Source organism: Antechinus flavipes, chromosome 1, assembly GCF_016432865.1.
Source record: "Antechinus flavipes isolate AdamAnt ecotype Samford, QLD, Australia chromosome 1, AdamAnt_v2, whole genome shotgun sequence".
Taxonomy (NCBI): Eukaryota; Metazoa; Chordata; class Mammalia; order Dasyuromorphia; family Dasyuridae; genus Antechinus; species Antechinus flavipes.
Genome location: NC_067398.1, coordinates 460,288,765 through 460,308,757, shown reverse-complemented (window position 1 = coordinate 460,308,757; position 19,993 = coordinate 460,288,765). Strand labels below are relative to the sequence as shown.

General features: G+C 36.1%; 1 protein-coding gene across 1 annotated transcript in view; it reads right to left on the bottom strand.

Moving 5' to 3' along the window:
* TTPA (alpha tocopherol transfer protein) overlaps nt 1-18,102 on the bottom strand; it is a 54,894-nt gene extending 36,792 nt beyond the window's left edge. Inside the window, exons 1-2 of the mRNA XM_051970131.1 lie at nt 17,524-18,102; nt 13,603-14,228 (exon numbers count right to left, since the gene is read on the bottom strand). Coding sequence (XP_051826091.1) covers nt 13,603-13,809 — 207 coding nt within the window. The 5' untranslated portion in view covers nt 13,810-14,228; nt 17,524-18,102. The remainder of the gene's footprint in view (nt 1-13,602; nt 14,229-17,523) is intronic.
* Nucleotides 18,103-19,993: the final 1,891 nt, after the last annotated feature.

Here is a 19,993-nt window from a genome sequence, read left to right as displayed (position 1 = left end):
TCTCAGCTTGAAATAGAATACTTTTTCAAGGATATAATCTCCAATTATAACATTTGTTTTTAGGTAGAAATTCAGTCTGCTTTGTTACAAGGTAAATCCACTTTATCATATAACATCCTTTAATTTTTCAAAGTGAAAAGTGGAGACTGGACAAAAGAGTGACCAAGAGATTTAATACAGAATTAGAAAGAAAGTCAGAGTACTTTAATCTTTTCCCAAACTATTAAATGCGTAGAATATGCCGTTGCTGGTACTTTATGCACATGGAAAAGCCTAGTTTGGAATATGTTTTCTTTTTTTTAGTAATGATAGATATAAAGTTCTAGTTCACACAACTAAATTATTAACCACTACTGAGCAACTTTCAAATAATTCAGTGAACAGGCACAAAGCAGGAGAAATATTGGCACTGCATGAATGTCCCTTATTGTGAAGCCTCTTTGCTACAATGAAAAATCAGTGAACAGTTACTTAAAATGTCATTTTGTTTTAGTTATTTATCCTTTGTAAAGAAGGATATTCCCATACTTTACTGTAAAATCACTCAAATATAACAAAAAGTCTAATTTATTTAAATAAAAGATTTTTAGCTAAAGAGGAATAATTAAGTTCTATGGGAAAGCATTGAAGAAACTAGAGTTGTTTGCTGGGAAAAAAAGCAGGGAAAGGATTAATCATCATGCTTGGGAGGGGCTATGTAAATAATGGTTAGCAGATGCTTTCTATGTATCCTTTATAAAATTTGTTTCAAATTGTGGTGAAGAATACTTAATTATAATAAAACTTTATCAGTTCAATAAGTGATATTTTAATTTAGCTAATACTTAAAAAATCTTCAAGCAATCAACATGTTCTTATTACTTACTAAGAGGTATAGGGAAATGAAAAGAAAAACAAAATTGTTTTCAAACTTTCACCCTTTCCCTTTTCCTCTCCTTCACAGGAAAGGAAAGAAAGCCATTCAAAAACCTTGATTCATTTCCAATTTTATTTGCAACACTATTTGCTTCAAATTAACCAATTGCTTCCTGGAAGATATGGTACAATAACAACTGTATTCTCATGTCCCATTTTTATCCCTATCTTTGTATTCATGAAATAAATCATGTAGAAACTCCATGTAACATGGAGATTTTTGTTGTTGAGGTATTTTAGTTGTGTAAGACTCTTTGTGACTTCATTTGGAGTTTTCTGGACAAGGATATTGGAATGGTTTGACATGTCTCCAGCTTTTACAGATGAGGAAACTGAGGCAAAAAGAATTAAATGACTTATCCAGGATCACAGAGCTAGTAAGTGAACTGACAAAGTTTGGAATTCACAAAGATAAGTCTTCCTGACTCCAGGTTTGGTGTTCCAGTTATTTGGAGTCAGAACCTGGATTTAAAATTCCAGGTCCACTATTTGCTATTAATTTAATGTTGATCAACTCATTTAATTACTCTGGGCTTTGCTTTTCTTCCTTTGTAAAATGGAAGGGGGCTGAAAGGGAAGGCATCAACTAGATGTCCTTTAAATCTATTCCTTACCCTGTATTTGCATGGAAACAAATGACATAATCTTTTTTGTTGTTGAAGTTGTAGGCAAGGAAAGTCTTCCTTCATGTTACTATTTCCTGTCCTATAATTTTTCTTTATGATCACCTAGAAATGTAGATTAATGAGCTTGTAATATATATATAAATGCATGCCAAAAGGACATGGAATGATCCCACATATTTAAATCCTGGTACTGCCACTTACTATGTATATGACCTTAGACAAGTTATTATTTATCCCTTCTGAGCCCCAGTTTCTTCATAACAGTTATTTAAAAGACCTTTGAGGATCCTCCCAGTTCAAAGTCTATGATCAGATGATCTGCCCATACTTTGATGTCATCTTCTGCTGATATGTGGTTCCAAGAGCCATCTTTTCTTTTTCATACATCTTTAATCAATCTCTCTCAATTGGCTCCTTCTTTTGCTTGGATATCTCTAATCCTAATTTTTTTTTTAAGCCTTCAATTACCTCTTCTGTCTCATCTATTATTTCATCTCTCTCCTCCTCTTCACAAACAAATATCTTCATAAAGTTGCCTGTATTATGTCCTTCAATATCTTCACAATCAACATACTGCTTATCTTTACTCAACCAGGCTTTAACCCCTTCCATTCCATTCCATTAAATTTGCTTTTTCAAAAGTCATTAATGAACAGTTAACTCACCAGTTCTTAAACCTTAATCACCAATCCCCTCCCCCCATCCTCTTTGGCCTTTCTAGAATACTTAAGATTGTTGGATTTTTATGTTTTTGTTTTTGATTTTTTTTTTGTTAGCCAGTGATTTAATAGTGCATAGAGTGCCAGTCCAGGAGGCAGGAAGATCTGAGTTCAAATATATACTTAGACAAATATTAGCTATGTATAATCCTAAAAAAGTCCTTGATCTCTGTCTGCCTCAATTTCCAAAACTATAAAGTGGGGATAAGAATAACACCTCCCTTGAAAGGTTGATTTGAGGATAATATGAGATATTTAGGGAAAATGCTTAGCATAGTGCCATGATAGATGCTATATAAATGCTTATTCCCATCCCTTGACAACTATTTCTTCATGCATATCTTTTTCTCCCTTGGCTTTAGAGACAATATATTCTCCTGTTCTCCTAACTTTCTCGGTCTTTTGTGTTAGTTACTTTTCACTACACTATACACTATTATAGTCCTGTTTGCCAAAAATGTGTTACTAGTCTTCTGTTCTCTTTCTCTTCTCTCTTCAGACTCTCTTCTATAACAATCTAATTTCTTAGGCCTGGTCTATCAGGAATTTGGGATTTCCCTGGATCACCCCTATTATACATATACACATAGATACATATAAACATATAAATAAACGAGTGACCTTTTTTAAAGGCACAGACTCACATTTACAATTACCTCTTCTTCTCCTTTCTCTGTTCACATAATTTACCTTATTTGTGGGTGCTTTGCCTAAAGGAATGTAAATATTTATTGATGAAACCTAGAAAGATATCTTGGGGTGTTCAGGCTAGATTTTTTCTTAAGGACCATGCCTTAAACCCAGATCATTCTGACTTTCATTGATTGACCCAATAGGTCCCAGCCTAAGCCCAACTTTGGTCACAGTTTGGACTCTGATGGCTCAGAGTAAATAAAAACAGAAACTATTTCTGTTTTGCCAGAAATTCTGAAAATCTTCCCCTCCTAGATTGAGAACTAGGTAAAAGAGGCTATTCTTTGCCTCATTTCTTACCTAGCTTTAATCAATGAATGAGCCTTGTCTCAGTCTAAGTGAGACCTGTTAAAGATATTAGCTTAAAAAGGCCAAGATTTCCCATTGAATCTTAAGCCACCTCCAGGAGACCTGATCTCTATCTTGCCACTAGACCCAGATGACTACAAGGGAGAAACTAAGTCCATGACTTGCACTACTATCCCTCACTTAAATCCAATTCACTTGAAAGTCATTGCTTCATTTTCCTGATGTCATTGTCCTCTTTGAAAAAGAAAGACAAACAGCAATAATGATTTGAGCCCTCCAGCACTTGATTCACTTTTCCTATTTTTAGCCATTTGTTTAAAAAAAAAAAAAAGAAAAAAGAAAGTATGGTAAAAGTAATGGGCCTTTTCAAAACTCTGCTCTCTCTTAAATTTATATCACAACCTTCTGCCAACTTTTAATTTGAAATTCGATGCTTTGCTATAACTATACAAGATAAAACTCAAGTATTTACTTTTTCTCTCCTAAGATGTGAGAAAATTTTCTCTAAGAGGACTCTAGGAAAACAAGAGTAGATCAGAAAAGTTCAAGCTCTCCAGATCACCCCCAAAGAAGACAAAATAGCACCTCAGGGTGAATGTAGGGGGTAAAAATAAACAAGAATTTGGACAGAACAGTATTAAGATGGGGCAACCAGAAAAAATGCCAGAATAGAGATTGTGTATGATAATACCTGTAAATACCTCCAGGCTAGGTCTACTAAAACAGGAAGCCACAAACTCTGGGGCTAACAGGGATGGGAGATAGCCATTATCCCCAGCCACAAGAATTTTTACCTTCTGGACAGTATAGGGAGTTGGGTGTCTATGTGGGAAAAAAGTAAGGGAACCTCTGCCAATAAGGGATTCAAGGTCTAGCTGTGATGCTGAGATGTGGCCCTGGAAGTGCAGAAGCAGTAGCACAAGGCACTGATGGTTATGGACATACAGGAGAAGGGAGTTCTTGGTTTCAGTTCTGGGCCAGAGGGGAGAATTAAAGGAGGACCTGAGGCACCCTAGAACTAGAGATGACTGCAAGCACAAATCGATATAAACAAAAAAATTTAAATGAGCAGGAAGAGAAAGAACCTAACAATAGAAAGTTATTATGAGAATGGAGAAGACTAGAGTTGTCATAGGAGGAGGATACTGAAGCAGAAAAAGCCTTTCCTATCCAAAGAGCAATGTCAAATGATTACCTGCCCCAAAAGAATTCATAAAAGAACTCAAAAAAAGACTTTCAAAAAAATGAGGGAAAAATTTTTAAAACCCAAGAACAATTAAAAAATGATTATGAAAAGAAAATCTATCAACAAAAAGGAGATTCAGAATCTTAAGGAAGAAAATGACTCCTTTAAAATTAGAACTGGGCAAGGGAAAGCCAGAAAAGTTATAAGAGACCAAGAAATAATAAAACAAAATGAAAAAATGAAAAAATAGAAGATAATGTGAGATTCTCATAAGAAAAATAACTGATCTGGATAACATATCAAAAAGAGAAAATATAAAAAGTCAGACTACTTTTAAGCTACAATAAAAAAAAATTTTGTTGCAATAATACAAGAAATTATTAAAGAAAATTGTCCTTAAGTATTAAAAACAAGAGGGGAAAGTCAAAATAGGAAAAAAAAAAACAAAACAAAACACTAATCACAATCTGAAATCCTATAAGGAAAACTTATGGGAATATTGTAGCTAAATTCCCAAATCCCCAGATGAAGGAGAAAATATTACAAGCACCAAGAAAAAAACAATTCAAATATACCAAGGCCACAATTAGAATCACACATTAAAAGACTGTCTGTCTTGGAACACTACATCTCAAAGAGCAAAAGAACTGGGGTTGTAGCCAAAAATATTATACCCGGCAAAGTTAAACATAATCTTAAATTGGGGAAAATATATTCAATGAATTTCCAGACTATATATAAATATATAAAGAAATATGAGGGTGAAGAAATAGGATAAAGTTAGAGTAGGGAGGATAGAAGGATGTGTAGATTAATGAGAATGGGGTAAAGAGGGAACAATATATATAATTAGAAGGCTATGAAAGTTGTCTAAATTCAGATAGAAACAAGAGGCTAAGGAGAAAGGGTGGCAGGGAGAATAAAGGATGGTAGGAGTATAGCTTAAAAATTAGGAGAGCAAGTTGGTGGGTAGAAGTAAAACAAGAGTTATCAGGGATAGGAAATAAAAGACATAAAGATAAAGATCAGAATAAAATTTATTATGTAAAAAAGGCAGGGGTAATAATCATGTTAAAGTTAAAGCTAACATAGATTCAAACAAAAGAGAAAAAAGTACACCCTATTTGCCAGCCATAAAACAGTAATGCTTTAGATTACTTAAAATAACCAGCCAGCCTACAGTTGAAATATCGCTGTGGTGTAAGTTGGTGAAGTTAGAAAAATATGTCAGGACTTGAACTTATGAAGGAGGATGCAAACAGAATACAAAAAAGTTAGTATAGTCTTAAGTAAATGCATATGAATGTATATGTGTATATATGTATATGATTATGGATATCTCTCTATATATGTGTGTAAATCTAGATGTATATGTGCATGTACATACGTTTGTATGTATAAGTTCATATGTATTTGTACATACATTTAATTGTATATAATTATATTCAATTATATACTTAATTGCATATAATTATACATACAATTGTAAGCTTAATTGTATACAAGGCATAATTGTCTCCTTCTTGGAGAAGAGGAAGGAAGGGAACAAAAGAATAAAGTATAAATAGCACAGCAGAGAACAAACTGTGTGTGTGTGTAGTAAAGATAAAGTGAAGAACTTCGAGCAGCTGAACTTCCAAGGAAGTTTAACTTCTTCCGTATTTTTAGTTTCTCTTGGTCTCTGTGGCCTATGTGGGTATGTTGAGTGGTAGCCAATATGTACTTAGATTTTAGACATATATATTTAACCTCCAATGATGACATTTATCACTGTTCAAGTTATCAACATCTGGACAATTAGTTGCCTGATGTATGGTTCCTCCCAGAACTAAGGAATCTGCTGTTTTTTAGCACGAATAACATCCAATTAAGGGGTGGGGGGGTGGGGGGAGCACGTATCTCTTAATGTTCTCCAACTCATGATATAATCCTTTGCAACTAAAACCTATAAAAACTGTATACCTTATCCCCCTCTTTAACCCTTCTACCCTGAGCTTTCTTTCTTTCTTTCCCTCCTCATGGTGGAATTGCTCATTCTCATGAGAATTTATTAAATAAACAACTTTTCTGCTTTTTACTTGGAGAGGTCTCTGAGTAGTCATTTTTGGATAGGATTTTCTATCCCTTACAGTTTCAGGGGCTCGGTGTGGGATGAGTCTTTGGGGGAGTCGGCAGCACACCAGAACGGCTAGTTTTTCCGTGGTATCTGGCTCTGAGTGTGTAGCCTCCCTCCCTCTCTGACAAACGACCCGAGGCAGAGATACTCAGTGAAAAGAAGAATTGAAGACGAAAAGGAGAAATAGAGTCCTGACCAGCCAGCGGGCAGTCTGAAAAGAAAACACATGTTCTCGAGGTGAGCTTGGAAAGTCTGGAGTCTATTGGCTGGGTCAAGGGAGACCGGAGGGACTAGCGCTCCTAAAAATTGCTTTGGTGGACTGATATTGACCCCAACGGTAAAGGACTTTCTAAGGAGGCTCTCTCGGGTGACTGCAGGCATGAGGATAACAAAGGACTTCCACTGACAATTTGGTTTGAGACCAAGTTGCAAAAATGGGGCAGAAGCAGTCCAAAGATTTATGTCAGCACGTTAGCTAGGAAATTCAAGAAAAACAGAGCTCTATGCCTGTCTGTGTGTGTATGCTTGCCTGCTTTGCATTCTGTGTTAAAAGTTAGCAAGCTTATAAGAGAAAAGAATTCAGCCTCTGTGTTGCAGGCAGTGGGTTAGGTAAGAAAAAGAAGTTTGAAAAATCTTTTTCTCTCTCCCTCTACCTCTAGGTAACAGCTTCAGCTTTGTGGGGAAAAAGGGGAGGAGGGAGAGAAGGAAAAAAAAATTTTAAAAATGTTTAAGGTAAAGCAAGGATTTGGTGCTTAACTCTTTCCTGGCTTACTAAAGAAAAGAAGTTTGAATGGACTATCTAGATAGATTTCAGGAAATCTCACGAACTAAAGTATGGGTTAATTTTAAAATAATTTTAAATTGGTATGTTGGAAACAAGAAACTGCAGATCTTGGAAGGGAGGAATAAAAATAGAGAGGTAAATAGCTGAATACGGGGGCTTTCTGACTTGCTGGACCTGTGGGAAAACTAAGGGTGTTTCTAAAAAATTGTGCCAGGAGAAGAAAGAAAAATCATTATTAGCAAGTTTGCTTTCATGGAATTAGAGAATAGAAAGTTTAAGAAGACAACTGGGTAATTGTTTGTCTGCAACATTTGCTTAAGAGTTTGGGGAATGTACTATATTTTAAAGAGGTACTATAATTTTGAAATTGAAATAAAATTGAAATTGGGGGCAATAATTTTACTGTTGCCTTGCACATGTTAGATTTATTCTGGGTAAAAATCTTAAGAATTGTTTGAATATTGTGGCCTTTACAACTGAAGAGAAAAACTTGTCTTTTTTTATTATTTGATTGGACTTCAAATTGAAATTCAAAATTATTGTTATTAAACAAAATGCCAGTAGTTTACCTTGGGGGGGGTCATATTTGTATCTCCCTACTTAAATGGTATATTGCTTTTTAAAAGTATTAGGTAATTTGTAAACTATATTATAAGTTTTATGAAATTTGGTTCAAAATTAATTGTGAATCTTAAAATTTAAAGTTTTTTTTAAAAAAGTGATTTAAAGACAAGGGAAAAGAGAGATTGATTTACAAAAGCAATTAATAGTTTAAATGGAGCATCTAGACAGAAGAGTCACAGAGAGATGGCTATGAAACGGGATGTGTTTTTGCAGGAGGAGAGCAGCATTGGAAAGCTGCAGCCGCTTTTGGCTGAAGAAAGCAAACTAATTTAAAGGGACACACTCCTCTTACAAGATGTTAATTGATTGAACATTTGTTTCTTTAGATACATAATGGTTTTTGTGTTTAAAGAATATGATCAGAAATGTGATATATAGTTTGAAAGGGTTACTTCAAAAAAAGTTTAATTGATGTTTTAAAGAACTTTTCAGGGTCTTTTATTTAAAAATAGGAAGTTTTAATTAACTGTATTGATGCCAATTATTTAAAGGGACTCCAAGGATAATAGTTTTTGCCTCTGTCCTTTTGAAACTGTTTTTGTTATGGACAATATATAGTTTGGGATTTTTCTACATATTGGGTATTTTAAAAAAAAGCAAAATGATTGATATAATATTCAATTTATGGAACACTTATTTGGGTATATAAGAATTGTGTGAGCATTCTGGGATAAATTTCTTATTGTTAAAAGTCTTACAATACATAGATAATCCTCTAGTGGCAGGGAGGAAAAAGAGTGACCTTGTCCAAGTCACTATCAGTTTGTTAAATTATTTAGGGACACAGGGACTGAGAATTTCTTAAGACAAATTGCAATTTGTGAAATGTGAGGTAAAATATTTAAGTCATTGTATAAGTGAAGGGAAAAAGAAATTAGATCCTGTAAATTACTTGAGGGAAAGAATCAAAACAGTAAAGGTAAAGGATTGGCACACAGGGCATTGGTCACTGAAATTTCAACTAATCTTATGTTACCTAAAAATGTTGCAGTGATTCATGTTCAGGGGCACCAAAGAGGAGATTCATTTGAGACAAGAGGAAACTGCTTTATGGATGAGGAGGCGAAATGGATTGGAAGAGAGGAATATGTAAGCACGGAGGAGATGATGGTGCTAATTCTGGCATTTCTGCCTCAAATGCCTCTACCTTCCCTTACCCCAGAAAAGAAGCAGGAAATCCAAAGTCTTGACGCTTAGGAGGATAAAGAGGGACATTGGTTCCTACCCAATGGCAGAGAGGTACTAACCACAGCAGGTATGAGACATGTACTCCCACATTTACATCAGAGAAGTCATTGGGGTGTCCAAGGCCTGTGTGACGTGGTGCTGACTAAGTTTGTGGTACTGGCTTGTACACAATAGCAGGCAACTGGCCAGCGGGTGTCCTGTTTGTCAGAGGATAATAGAGTGGCCCAATGACAAGTCCAGAAAGGAGGAAGGCCCTCTGGTATCAGGGCATCTCAAATACCTGTTGGTCTTAGTGGACCATCTGACCTCATGGGTGGAAGCCTTCCCCCTTGCCTAGGCAACTGCCTCATCAATCGTAAAAGTCCTCCTTGAACATACCATTCCAGGGTATGGGTTGGTGGAGCAGGTAGATTTGGACCAACGCACCCATTTCACAGTTAAAATCCTCCAATCTGTGGCCTGAGCTCTAGAAATATCCTGGGACTTACATACCCCATGGCATCTGCCCTCATCAGGTAAAGTGGAAAGGATGGATAAGGAAATTAAACATCAACTGACTAAATTGGCTGAAACACAATTGTTCTGTACTAAGTGCCTTCCCCTTGCCTTATTCAGAATTAGAACAAAACCTCGGAGGAATGTGGTATTATCAACTTATGAATTGTTGCATGGTCACCCTTATCCAAAAGGGATTCAAAATTTTTCCTTGGATCCAATATTTGAAACCAAGGATTTGTTTTTAAAGAAATATGTCATGTCTGTACTGCAACATCTGAAAACTTTATAACTAATAGGGCTTATTGCTGAGACTCTTCCCTCAGGATTCACAGTGCATAAGTTCTAGCTTGGAGATTGGGTCCTGGTTCAGACATGGAAGGAGGACAAGCTGACCCTGAGCTGGGAAGGACCGTTCCAGATCTTCCTAACATCAGACACAGCAGTCCATACCAGAGAAAGAGGATGGACTCACCATACCAGAATTAAAAGACCAGTGGATGCTCCAAGGGTGTGGACCTTGAAGCTGAATCCAGAAGACCAGTTAAAGCAAATGTTAAAAAGGACCTGATGAATTGTGCATGTAGAATCTTAATAGCAGTATTAATTTGGGATGCTATACTGGGACTTTTTCTGGCAGTGTTAGATTTTATTTTCTATTGGACAGTGTTACTTCAACTCAGAAATTTGACTTATTATTCGGTAGAATGGGGGCCAAACAAAACATACACAGAAGGGGATTGTGCTTTCTATCCCTATGTATAACACTACCCTTTGTTGGAACAATCCCTAATCCTTTACTGAAGGATGGCAACAGTTTCCAGAACTTGATTCAGATTATTACTGATATATTTTATCTCAAAAACTGCTGGATATGTGGGGGACCTGAACAATTCACATGGTGGCCCTGGGTACCTGTCCCTTTATTTCCAGCTTGGATATTGAGTAATAGATCAGTTGTACATGATGGTACAGGATTTTGGTCAGATCAGGAGGAACATCAGTGGAAACTAACCAATGCTGTCCCAAAAGGGCATTGTTTAAATCAAGCAGGCACAGGGCCTTGGATGGGAGAAAGTAAATGCGAATGGACTTTTACCTGCTGGCCAGAAAAGATAGATATTATAGATTGTAGTAAATATAAAAATAGATAAAACAAGTATTGTTTGTGATGATGGGTCAGTGATTAAATGTATTCATCAACATGTAGCAGAGGGTAGTGAAGAATGCTTGAAGGAATTTAGAAAGAAACCAATTTGTCAAACATCCTGAGATTTATGGAGATGTTTAAGGTTAAACAGTACAAAGCCAGGTACTGCTAGTACTGTAATGGGATGGAAGTGGGAAAATAGTAATGGAACTATTAGAAGAATGTTTGGTAACTTCTGGAGTAAAATAGATTTTACTGGGGAAAATGACTATAATTGCACTTGGATGCCTGAAAAACAACTTTGGAAGTATAATTCAAAAACTATGAAAGGAGGACCATTAGGCCCATGGGATGTTAGATATTTCCCATACTCAATAGGAGCTTTTATCTTCTGGCATGAGAAAAACCTAGCTTTAAGGGGACACTTGGATTTGTGGTCAAATGGCATATACTCACCTCCCAAAGAATTGGACTGAGAGTTGTTATATAGGTACAATAAGGCCCAAGTTTTTCTTTCTTCCAGAAGAGAGTGACAAACAATTAGGAATACGACTAGTATAGATACTTCTCTGACTCAAACAGGTGATGCTAATGGATGGGGAAATACATGGCCCCCAGAAAGAATCAACAAAGAGTATGGGCCAGCTACATGGGCTCAGGATGGAAGCTGGGGGTATAGGACACCTATATATATATATATATATATATATATATATATATATATATATTATATATATATATATTATATATATATATATATATATATATTAGGCTAATTAGATTACAAGCAGTCTGGAAATAACCAAACAAACCAAAACAAGCTCTTGATTTGCTAGCTGATCAAGCCCCTCAAACACGAGAAGCTGTTTTAGGGCATTGACTAGTCTTAGATTATTTGCTAGCAGAGGAAGGAGGGGTCTGTAGAAAATTAAATTTGTCCACTTGTTGCATGCAAATTGATGATAATGGGTGAGTGGTAAAAGAAATTACAAAAGGCAGAATAATTCCTGTGCCTGTACAGGAGTGGAAATCCCCTTTTTCTAATAGTTGGTGGTCCTGGTTTGATGGTAGCTGGTAGAAACCACTTTTATGGTATGGACTAATTGCAATCAATGGTATTATATTGTTACCGTTATGTTTGCCCTGCATGATTATATTAATAACAAGAATAGTCCAACGATCCTATAGAAATTATTACATCCAGAGGATGCTATTAAGATGACGATTCTCCAGAAAAGAGGCTAGAGGGTCCTGGAAAGAGATAATTCTGATAATGAACTTGACAAACAATGTGTAAGTCTGTTAACTGACTTTGAGCAATGTATAAGTTCTTCCTAGGCAATATGAGGAAAATCATTTACATATTAGAAGGGGAGAGCTGTGTGTGTGTATAGTAATGATAAAGTGAAGAACTTCCAGCAGCTGAACTTCCAAGGATGTTTAACTTCCTCTTTTGTATTTTTAGTTTCTCTAGGTCTCTGTGACCTATGTGAGTATGTTGAGTGGTAGCCAATATGTACTTAGATTTTAGACATATGTATTTAACCTGGAATGATGACATTTTTCGCTGTTCAAGTTATCAACATCTGGACAATTAGTTGCCTGATGTACAGTTCCTCCAGGAACTAGGGAATCTGCTGTTTTTGGCACAAATAACATCCAATTAAGGAGTGGGGGGAGGGGAGGGAACCTATCTCTTAATGTTCTCCAACTCGTGATGTAATCTTTGTAATTGAAACCTATAAAAACTGTATACCTTATCCCCTTTTTTAGCCCTTCCATCTTGAGCTTTCTCTCTTTTCCTCCTCACGGCGGAATTGCTCATTCTCATGAGAATTTATTAAATAAATAACTTTTTTGCTTTTTTACTTCGAGAGGTCTCTGAGTAGTCATTTTTGGACAGGATTTTCTATCCCTCACAAAACTTACAAGGAAGCAAAGAAAAAAACGACAGTGTAATATTTATTATATAAGCTTTCTTAAAATGAAAATTTATTGCTTTCTATTTTGAATCCTCTCTTTCTGCTGTGCCCACAGCAATGTTTCCCCCCCTTTTCCTACTTTGTATGTAAGATTAAAATAAATAAACGAATGAATGAATAAAGCTTTCCCCCAAATTTCCTTGTAGACACACCTCTTTCTAAGAAGTCCCAGCCTAGGCACATTACCGGTTTCAAGAGCCAATATCATCGCTGTCGAACAAAAAAATAAATAAATAAAAATAAAATAATAAATTCTCATGCTATCATTATCTAGAACCACTGTAAGAGTCTTCTCTCTTGAGTAAGAGTTCTTAACCGGGGATTCTTATAAAACTTGTGGATAAGTTTCAGGAGAGTATTTGAGCAAGAAAAAAAAAGTCTTTATGTTTACTAATCTCTAACTGAAATATAGCATTTTCTTCAGTTAAAAACATTATTCTGAGAAAAGGCTTCTCCAGATTGCCAAAAAGTTCGTGGCGCGCGCGCACGCACACACACACACACACACACACACACACACACACACACACACACACACAAGAGCCACTTAAAAATTCCACCTGGGACTGCAAGAGAGATAAGAGATCAGATTTCTCCACAGAAGAGATAAATATTCTTTCCCCACAAATGCCCTCCGAGAAAACTCTTCCCCCAATAACTATCTCCGGACCCATTTCAAATTCCGCCTCTTCGCCAGGCCAAGGCAGTCTAAGGATTCAGACCCCGCCTTCACAGCAGCGAGCATCTGGGAGGAAATCTGTCCCTAGGACCAAGTCACTTTCCTCTAGTCCCTGCCCGTCTCTTTAGTGTCTTACCTTCCAGGCCAGGTCTAGGTCAAAATCCCTGGCGCGGAGAAACCTCAGCAAGAAAGCATCTGTGAGGGGCAATGGCCAGTTCTGGCCCTCGTCCGCTTCAGCTCGCTGACGGAGCTCGCTGATGCCAGATTGCAGTAGCGGAGAGGAATCTGGGAGGTCGTTAAGAAACTTCCCGTTGAGACCCTGCTGGGGCCGTTCCAGAGCCATGCTTGCTGCGCCTACGGCTGCTGCTCAGTTCTTGGCTCAGAGGGGCAGGACGCAGAGCAAAAAATGTCCAGTCACAGGAAACCGCGGCTGCAAATTTAGGGACGAGAAGGGCGGCGGGTGCCGCTGCCTTTGCGGCCAATCCATCACCTGCTCCTCCTTCAGTAGCCACTGCCAATCCGGACAACCCACCCTCAGAGCCTCTGGCGGGGCCCACGTTGCCCTTGCATAACTGGGTCGCTTGGAGGGAGCTTGGATTTTCTTTACCCTTCCGGTGCCAGACGGGGAGTGCCCCAGCTCCAGGGTCTTTGTCCAGCCTCTCACTGGAAATCGCTGGCTGTTTGTTGCGCTGGTTTCCACCCACTTGAATTCATGAGAAACTTGATTTCAATGGGAACGTTCTCTTCTATGTCTTCTTTTTGCTAAAGAAATTGCAAGGATTCCGAGTCTAAGTGCATGCATTGATAGTTCCTTCACTAATCCAAAAATGAAGATCAGAAAATGGCTAAAAAGTTTTAATAGGTTTGCTGGTCTGGACTCCAGTAGAAGGAAATAAGTCATTTTAAAATATCAATAGTAAGGCTACAGGATTATAGGATTTAGAATTGGAAGAAATATTAGCGATAATCTGTCCAACCCTTTCTTTTACAAATTAGGGAACTGAGACTCAGACTGAAGAGAATGGGATTTGTCCAAGGTCACACAGTCATTAAGAAAATTTTGCCAAGGCTAGAAACTGCTATTCTCAAGTTACTCTAAAATGGAATTCTGACTCCACCAGTTCGACTTTTGAAAATGAAAACAAAATTATAGACTGTTTCCTTGAGATTATTTTAAGGATCTGTTTTTAAATGTTAATCAATGTAGTTTGGATTTGTAAGTTTGTTTACAGAAAAAAAAAAATTGTGCCAAAATAAAGTTTAAATTCCAGGGTCTCTTATGCAATGCTTGTTTATGTATTTTTCTCAATTGTGCTATCTTTGTTTTCACCCTGGTGAATTGGATTGACCCCATTTGAGGTTTTCTTAGCAAAGAACATTTCTTTCTCTATCTTTTACAGATGAGGAAACTGAGGCAAAAAGAGCTAATTTGACTTGCCCAGAATCACACAGCTTGTGTTTGAAGCCAGGTTTGAACTGAGAAGATGTCTTCTTGAGTCCAGGCCCAGCATCCTACCTAAGGTACCACTGAACAAATAGATAATAGTTATAGCAGAAGTTACCTGAAAGGAGATGAAACTTAGTGGGAAATGTGGGTGGAAGGAAAGGGGGAGGGGGAATGGGCGGGGAAAGGAGAAAGTGACTTCAGAACTCATAATAAAAATCTAGAATGATATTTCTGGAACTGGTGGACTTAGGAAATGAGTTTACAAAAGGAAAACAAAGTAAATATTCAAAAGGTAGCCTATGATCTGTTTTTACAGCTACTTTGTATCTTAAACTTTAACAATAATTTAACTTTGGTTATTAGATTAATATAGAACAGTGGTCAGTTTATTACCCCAATTTCAAGGTAATACCTCTCCCCCCAAACAATTCAGATGCCATCTCTTTTTGGCAATTTAGTAAAAAAAAAGTTTCTTTTGCTCAAATTTGAGTTTTAGTCAATAGCTCATTACCCAAATCCATAAGCTAATTATCAGATAGACCACTTTTCCAAATGTTTCCATAAGACAAAAAATATTTTAATTTATGTTTATATTTAGGAATGTTTATTGTTATTTAATTTGTTTTTTATGGTTTTTGTTTATATTTAAGAATGCTTATTGTCCATATTATGATGAAATTTCATGGACAAACCTAAAGAGCTCAACCATTTTTATCTTGGACAGCCAGTATAAAATGAACAACAAAGTGAATTCAAAATGAAGAAGGAAAATAGATTGGAAATCACTTCTCAAACAAACAAAAAAAAGTGGTATAACATAAAATGCTCCTTTTAAAAAATGCTTTCAAACTTTCACTGGAGACAGAAAATTCATCTTTATAGTACTGATATTTTATCACAGCTGTTATGTCATAGAATATTATTACACATCCTGAAGTTCATCTCCAACATGTTGAGTGTACTCCTTGTGAATTTATGGGAGTACATGGGCAAGAGCTGCACAAGATAAGCAGTCATGGCTGTCTTATAATCTGAATCATTAAAGAGAAATTCCAAATGATGGGATTCATTTGAGCACACATTTTATTTAAAGTATAGGTTGATAGGAGTGGCTAAGTGGCACAGTGGTAGAGTACAGCCCTGAAGTCAGGGAGACCTGAGTTCAAATCTGATCTTAGACACTTAACACTTCCTAGCTGTATGACCCTGGGCAAGTCACTTAACCCTAACTGCCTCAGCAAAAGGTAATAATAATAATAAAATAACCTATTTTGGGACTTCTTAAACTTCTTCCACTCACTATTCTTATTACCTAAGAAATTTTTAAGCAACTGTGTTTTGAATCTGAGCAGAGATATATTTGGCAGCGTTTGTGCATACTCAGCATAAAGTGTTCAAGTTGTGTGTTCGGAACCAATTCTTGAATGAAGCCTTGAGATGCAAGATGGGCAAGCGCTGCCAGAAAGTGCTGCCTCAGATTCATGACCTGTTTGATTTTGACTTAATTTTTAGTTATTGCATTCAGAAATCTTTCACTGTTGTCAAGTTTTTATCATCCTTCCCATATTCAGGGGATATGATCCTTAGTTTAAGAAACTTTGACTTATTCTATATGTCTGTGGCTGCCAAGAATGTTCTTTAGAAAACCCCTTCATCCTTACAAGGGTTACCCACTCAGCCTACACTTACAAGACTTCCTGTAATGGGAAACTCAGTACAAGGCAACAATCTATTCACACTTATTTTGTATTCCTGTTTCTATCAAATTGAAGTCTACCATTCTACATCTTTTGCCTCATTGCTCCTATTTTTGCTATTCAGGACCCCCACAAAAAAACATAATCTAATCGCTCTTCCAATAGCAACCTTCAAATATTTGAAGATAGTTATCATATCTCTAAGTCTTCTCTTTGCCAGACTAACCATTTTAGATGTTTACATCTAAGGCTTTACATTTAACTATTAAATTAAATTTTATTAAATTATATGTTCATCTCTGTTAAGAGCAATAATGATGTTTATTTAACACATTAACTATTTCTTCTGCTTGCAAAGTTAATGAAGATGAGAATAAATCTAAAATCTAAGCTTTTATCCATACTTTAGGTACTGCACAGGAGACTTTCTTCTATATAAAATTAAACCATGAATAACTATTTAGATCCAGCCAGCCAACTGATTCCAAACCCACCCAATTATACTATTGTCTAGCACACTTCTCATTTTTTAACCCTCACAAACTTTGTCAACTATTTGCTTAAGATCTAGTAGGTTTTATTTCTTGAATTATCTTGAGCAACTGGTATGAGACATAAAGAGGACAAGGATCAGTATTATCTTCAAAACTAGAAGTTGTCAATACATTAATTTCTTCGACCAATAAAGATAATGAGCCATCTATAACTTGATAGGTGAGACTAAGAAATTGGCTAATGTACATAGAGTTTAAGTGATTTGTCCTGGATGATATAGCTAATAAGTTTCAAGGATGCATATAAACCTACATTTTCCAGACCCCAAGCCCAGCAATTTATCAATAGGCCAGAATATTTCAACATCAATTTAGTAAATCTGCCCAAAAAAGAGAAATATGGTTAGTTTTGGAACTACCTTTTCTTGAAGAAGTCATTCTGATGAATATTTTTATTATTTTTTGTCAGAGTGTTAATGATGTTGAAAAACTCAGAAAAAAATCTTGGATTTTCAGGCCTAATCTCTCCTGTTACCAGTTGTCTCTGCTGTAAATAATTTCCTTCTACGTGATACTCCATTCCTTTTCTGAAGTCTGTAAGAAAACTTTCATTCTGGAGATTTCCTTCTAATCTTTATTCTTACCAACTGGAACATCTTTATCTTTGACAAGAAGGCTGAGAGATAAATTGGTTCTACTAGTTCATTGCCTACTGCCTATAACTTTGTAACATATTTTTCATTCTTAAAAACAAAAACAAAAACAAAAAACCAACAAAAAACTTAATGAGACCCTTCCTTCTCCTTAAGTATCATCCATATAATATAAATATTTTCTCAGCCAAACTCTGAGAAGCTACCACTCATTGTCTCTACTTCATTTCTTATTCCTCAGCCCTATGCAATCTGTCTTCTGATCCCATCACTCAGTTTAAACTGCTCTCTCCAAAGTTACCAATGATCTCTTAATTATGAAATCTGACAGTCTTTTCTTAGATCTCATTCTTCTCAATCTGTACTTTATACTGCTGACCATTTTATTCTCCTAAACTGGGGTCTATAAACTTGTTGTTGTTTTAATATTGGTGACTATATTTCCATACAATTGGTTTCCTTTGTAATACATTTTCTTTTGTTAATTTAAAAATATTATTTGTAAGAAGAGTTCTGTAGGCTTCCTTAGATTTCATTAAAAGGTTAAGAACTCTGTTCCTTCATTGTCACGATACTGCTGTCTCCTGGTTCTCCAGTCACTTGCCTGGTCCCCTTTTCTTAGTCTCTTTTGTGGACTCCACATTCACACTCACTACTTGTGAGTGCATCCTGGTCCTTCCTCTCTCTACTCTAACATTTGCTAATTTCATCATCTACCAAAGGTTTAATTGTCACTTTTATGCAGATGACTTACACTTCTACAAATTCAAAGTCTTTTTTCTGTGTTTATCAAATGCTTAGAAATTGAAAAGTGAATGTTTCAGAGACATCTTGAATTTAATATATCTAAAACAGTACTCATTATTTCCCCCCATTAGCTCTCCCCTTTACTAAACTTCTCTATTATTGTCAAGGGCACCATCCCTCTTCTGGGCTCCCAGGATTGTAACCTCAGCATCATTCTCACTTTTTCACTCTCCCTCAATGTCCACCAGTTGCAAAGTTCTGTTGATTTTACCTACACATCATTTCATATCTGAACCCTTCATTCTACTCACCCAGCTACCTACCTACTTTACTTCAGAATCCCACCTGGATTATTTCATAATTGGTTTCCCTGACTCAACTCTCTCCTAATTCCAAACAACATTCTATATGGCTGTAAAAGTGACTTCCCTGAGTCATAATTCTGACTATGTTACTTGTCTACTCAATTAATTACAGTTATTTTTTATAGTAAAATATGAACCATTTTGTTTGGCTTTTTAAAACCTTCAAAATTTAACCTTAACATCTTTCCAATCTCATTAAACTTATTCTTCCATTTTTGTTCTACAGTCTGGCTAAAACACATACCCACACCTACATGCATTGTGCATGTATAATGTATGTATGTATATGCATACTGTGTGACTGTACATACATATAGATGTGTATAGATATGTATACATACACATTGTGTGACTGTGTACATATGTATGTGTAAACAAATATACACATGTTTAAGTATGACTACATACCTATTGTCTCCCTTGATAGAATGGAAAAGGTTCCAAGATAACAAGGATTAAAATTATACCAAATAGTATTACTAGAAGCAAGACTGATAGGTAGATTTAGGCCTGATTTAAAAAAAAAAAACACTAAATTATAAATTTAAAAATAGAACTACTTAACAATTAGTTCTGTCCCAAAATGGAATGAGCTATTGGGGCTCATTCTTTTCTATCATTGTCTGGGAGCAGCTTCTCCTTCAACTAACGGTCTTAAAATATGAAGATATGGATATGACAAAGTTCAAGGAGGTGGGAAGGCAGTTTAACTTTTTTTGTTTTTGTCATGGACCATTAGGCAGTCTGGTGAAGAGGGATCCCTTCAAAAATTTTTTTAAAAGTATACATTAATGTAGAGGGCTGAAACTCTGGAGAAGTATACTTAAAACAAGATGTTAACTCAGTGGAATTAATGAGACAATGATTATGTAATTTATATATACTTAGTACTTAGAATGGTGATGTAATAGTTCTCTAGTTCACACATATCCAGTATGCTGTAATGATGTAATTGTAATAGGGTATATAAGAGCTAAGAAGGACTGGAAGAGAGACATTCTATCTTTGACCAGCTTCATGGTTGCTCTCAAGCCTCCTCAACTAAGATCAAGACTGAGCCAGAATAAAGAATCTAGACTTTATTCTTGATCATTCTTGTGGTATCTATCCTGCTAAGACCAAAA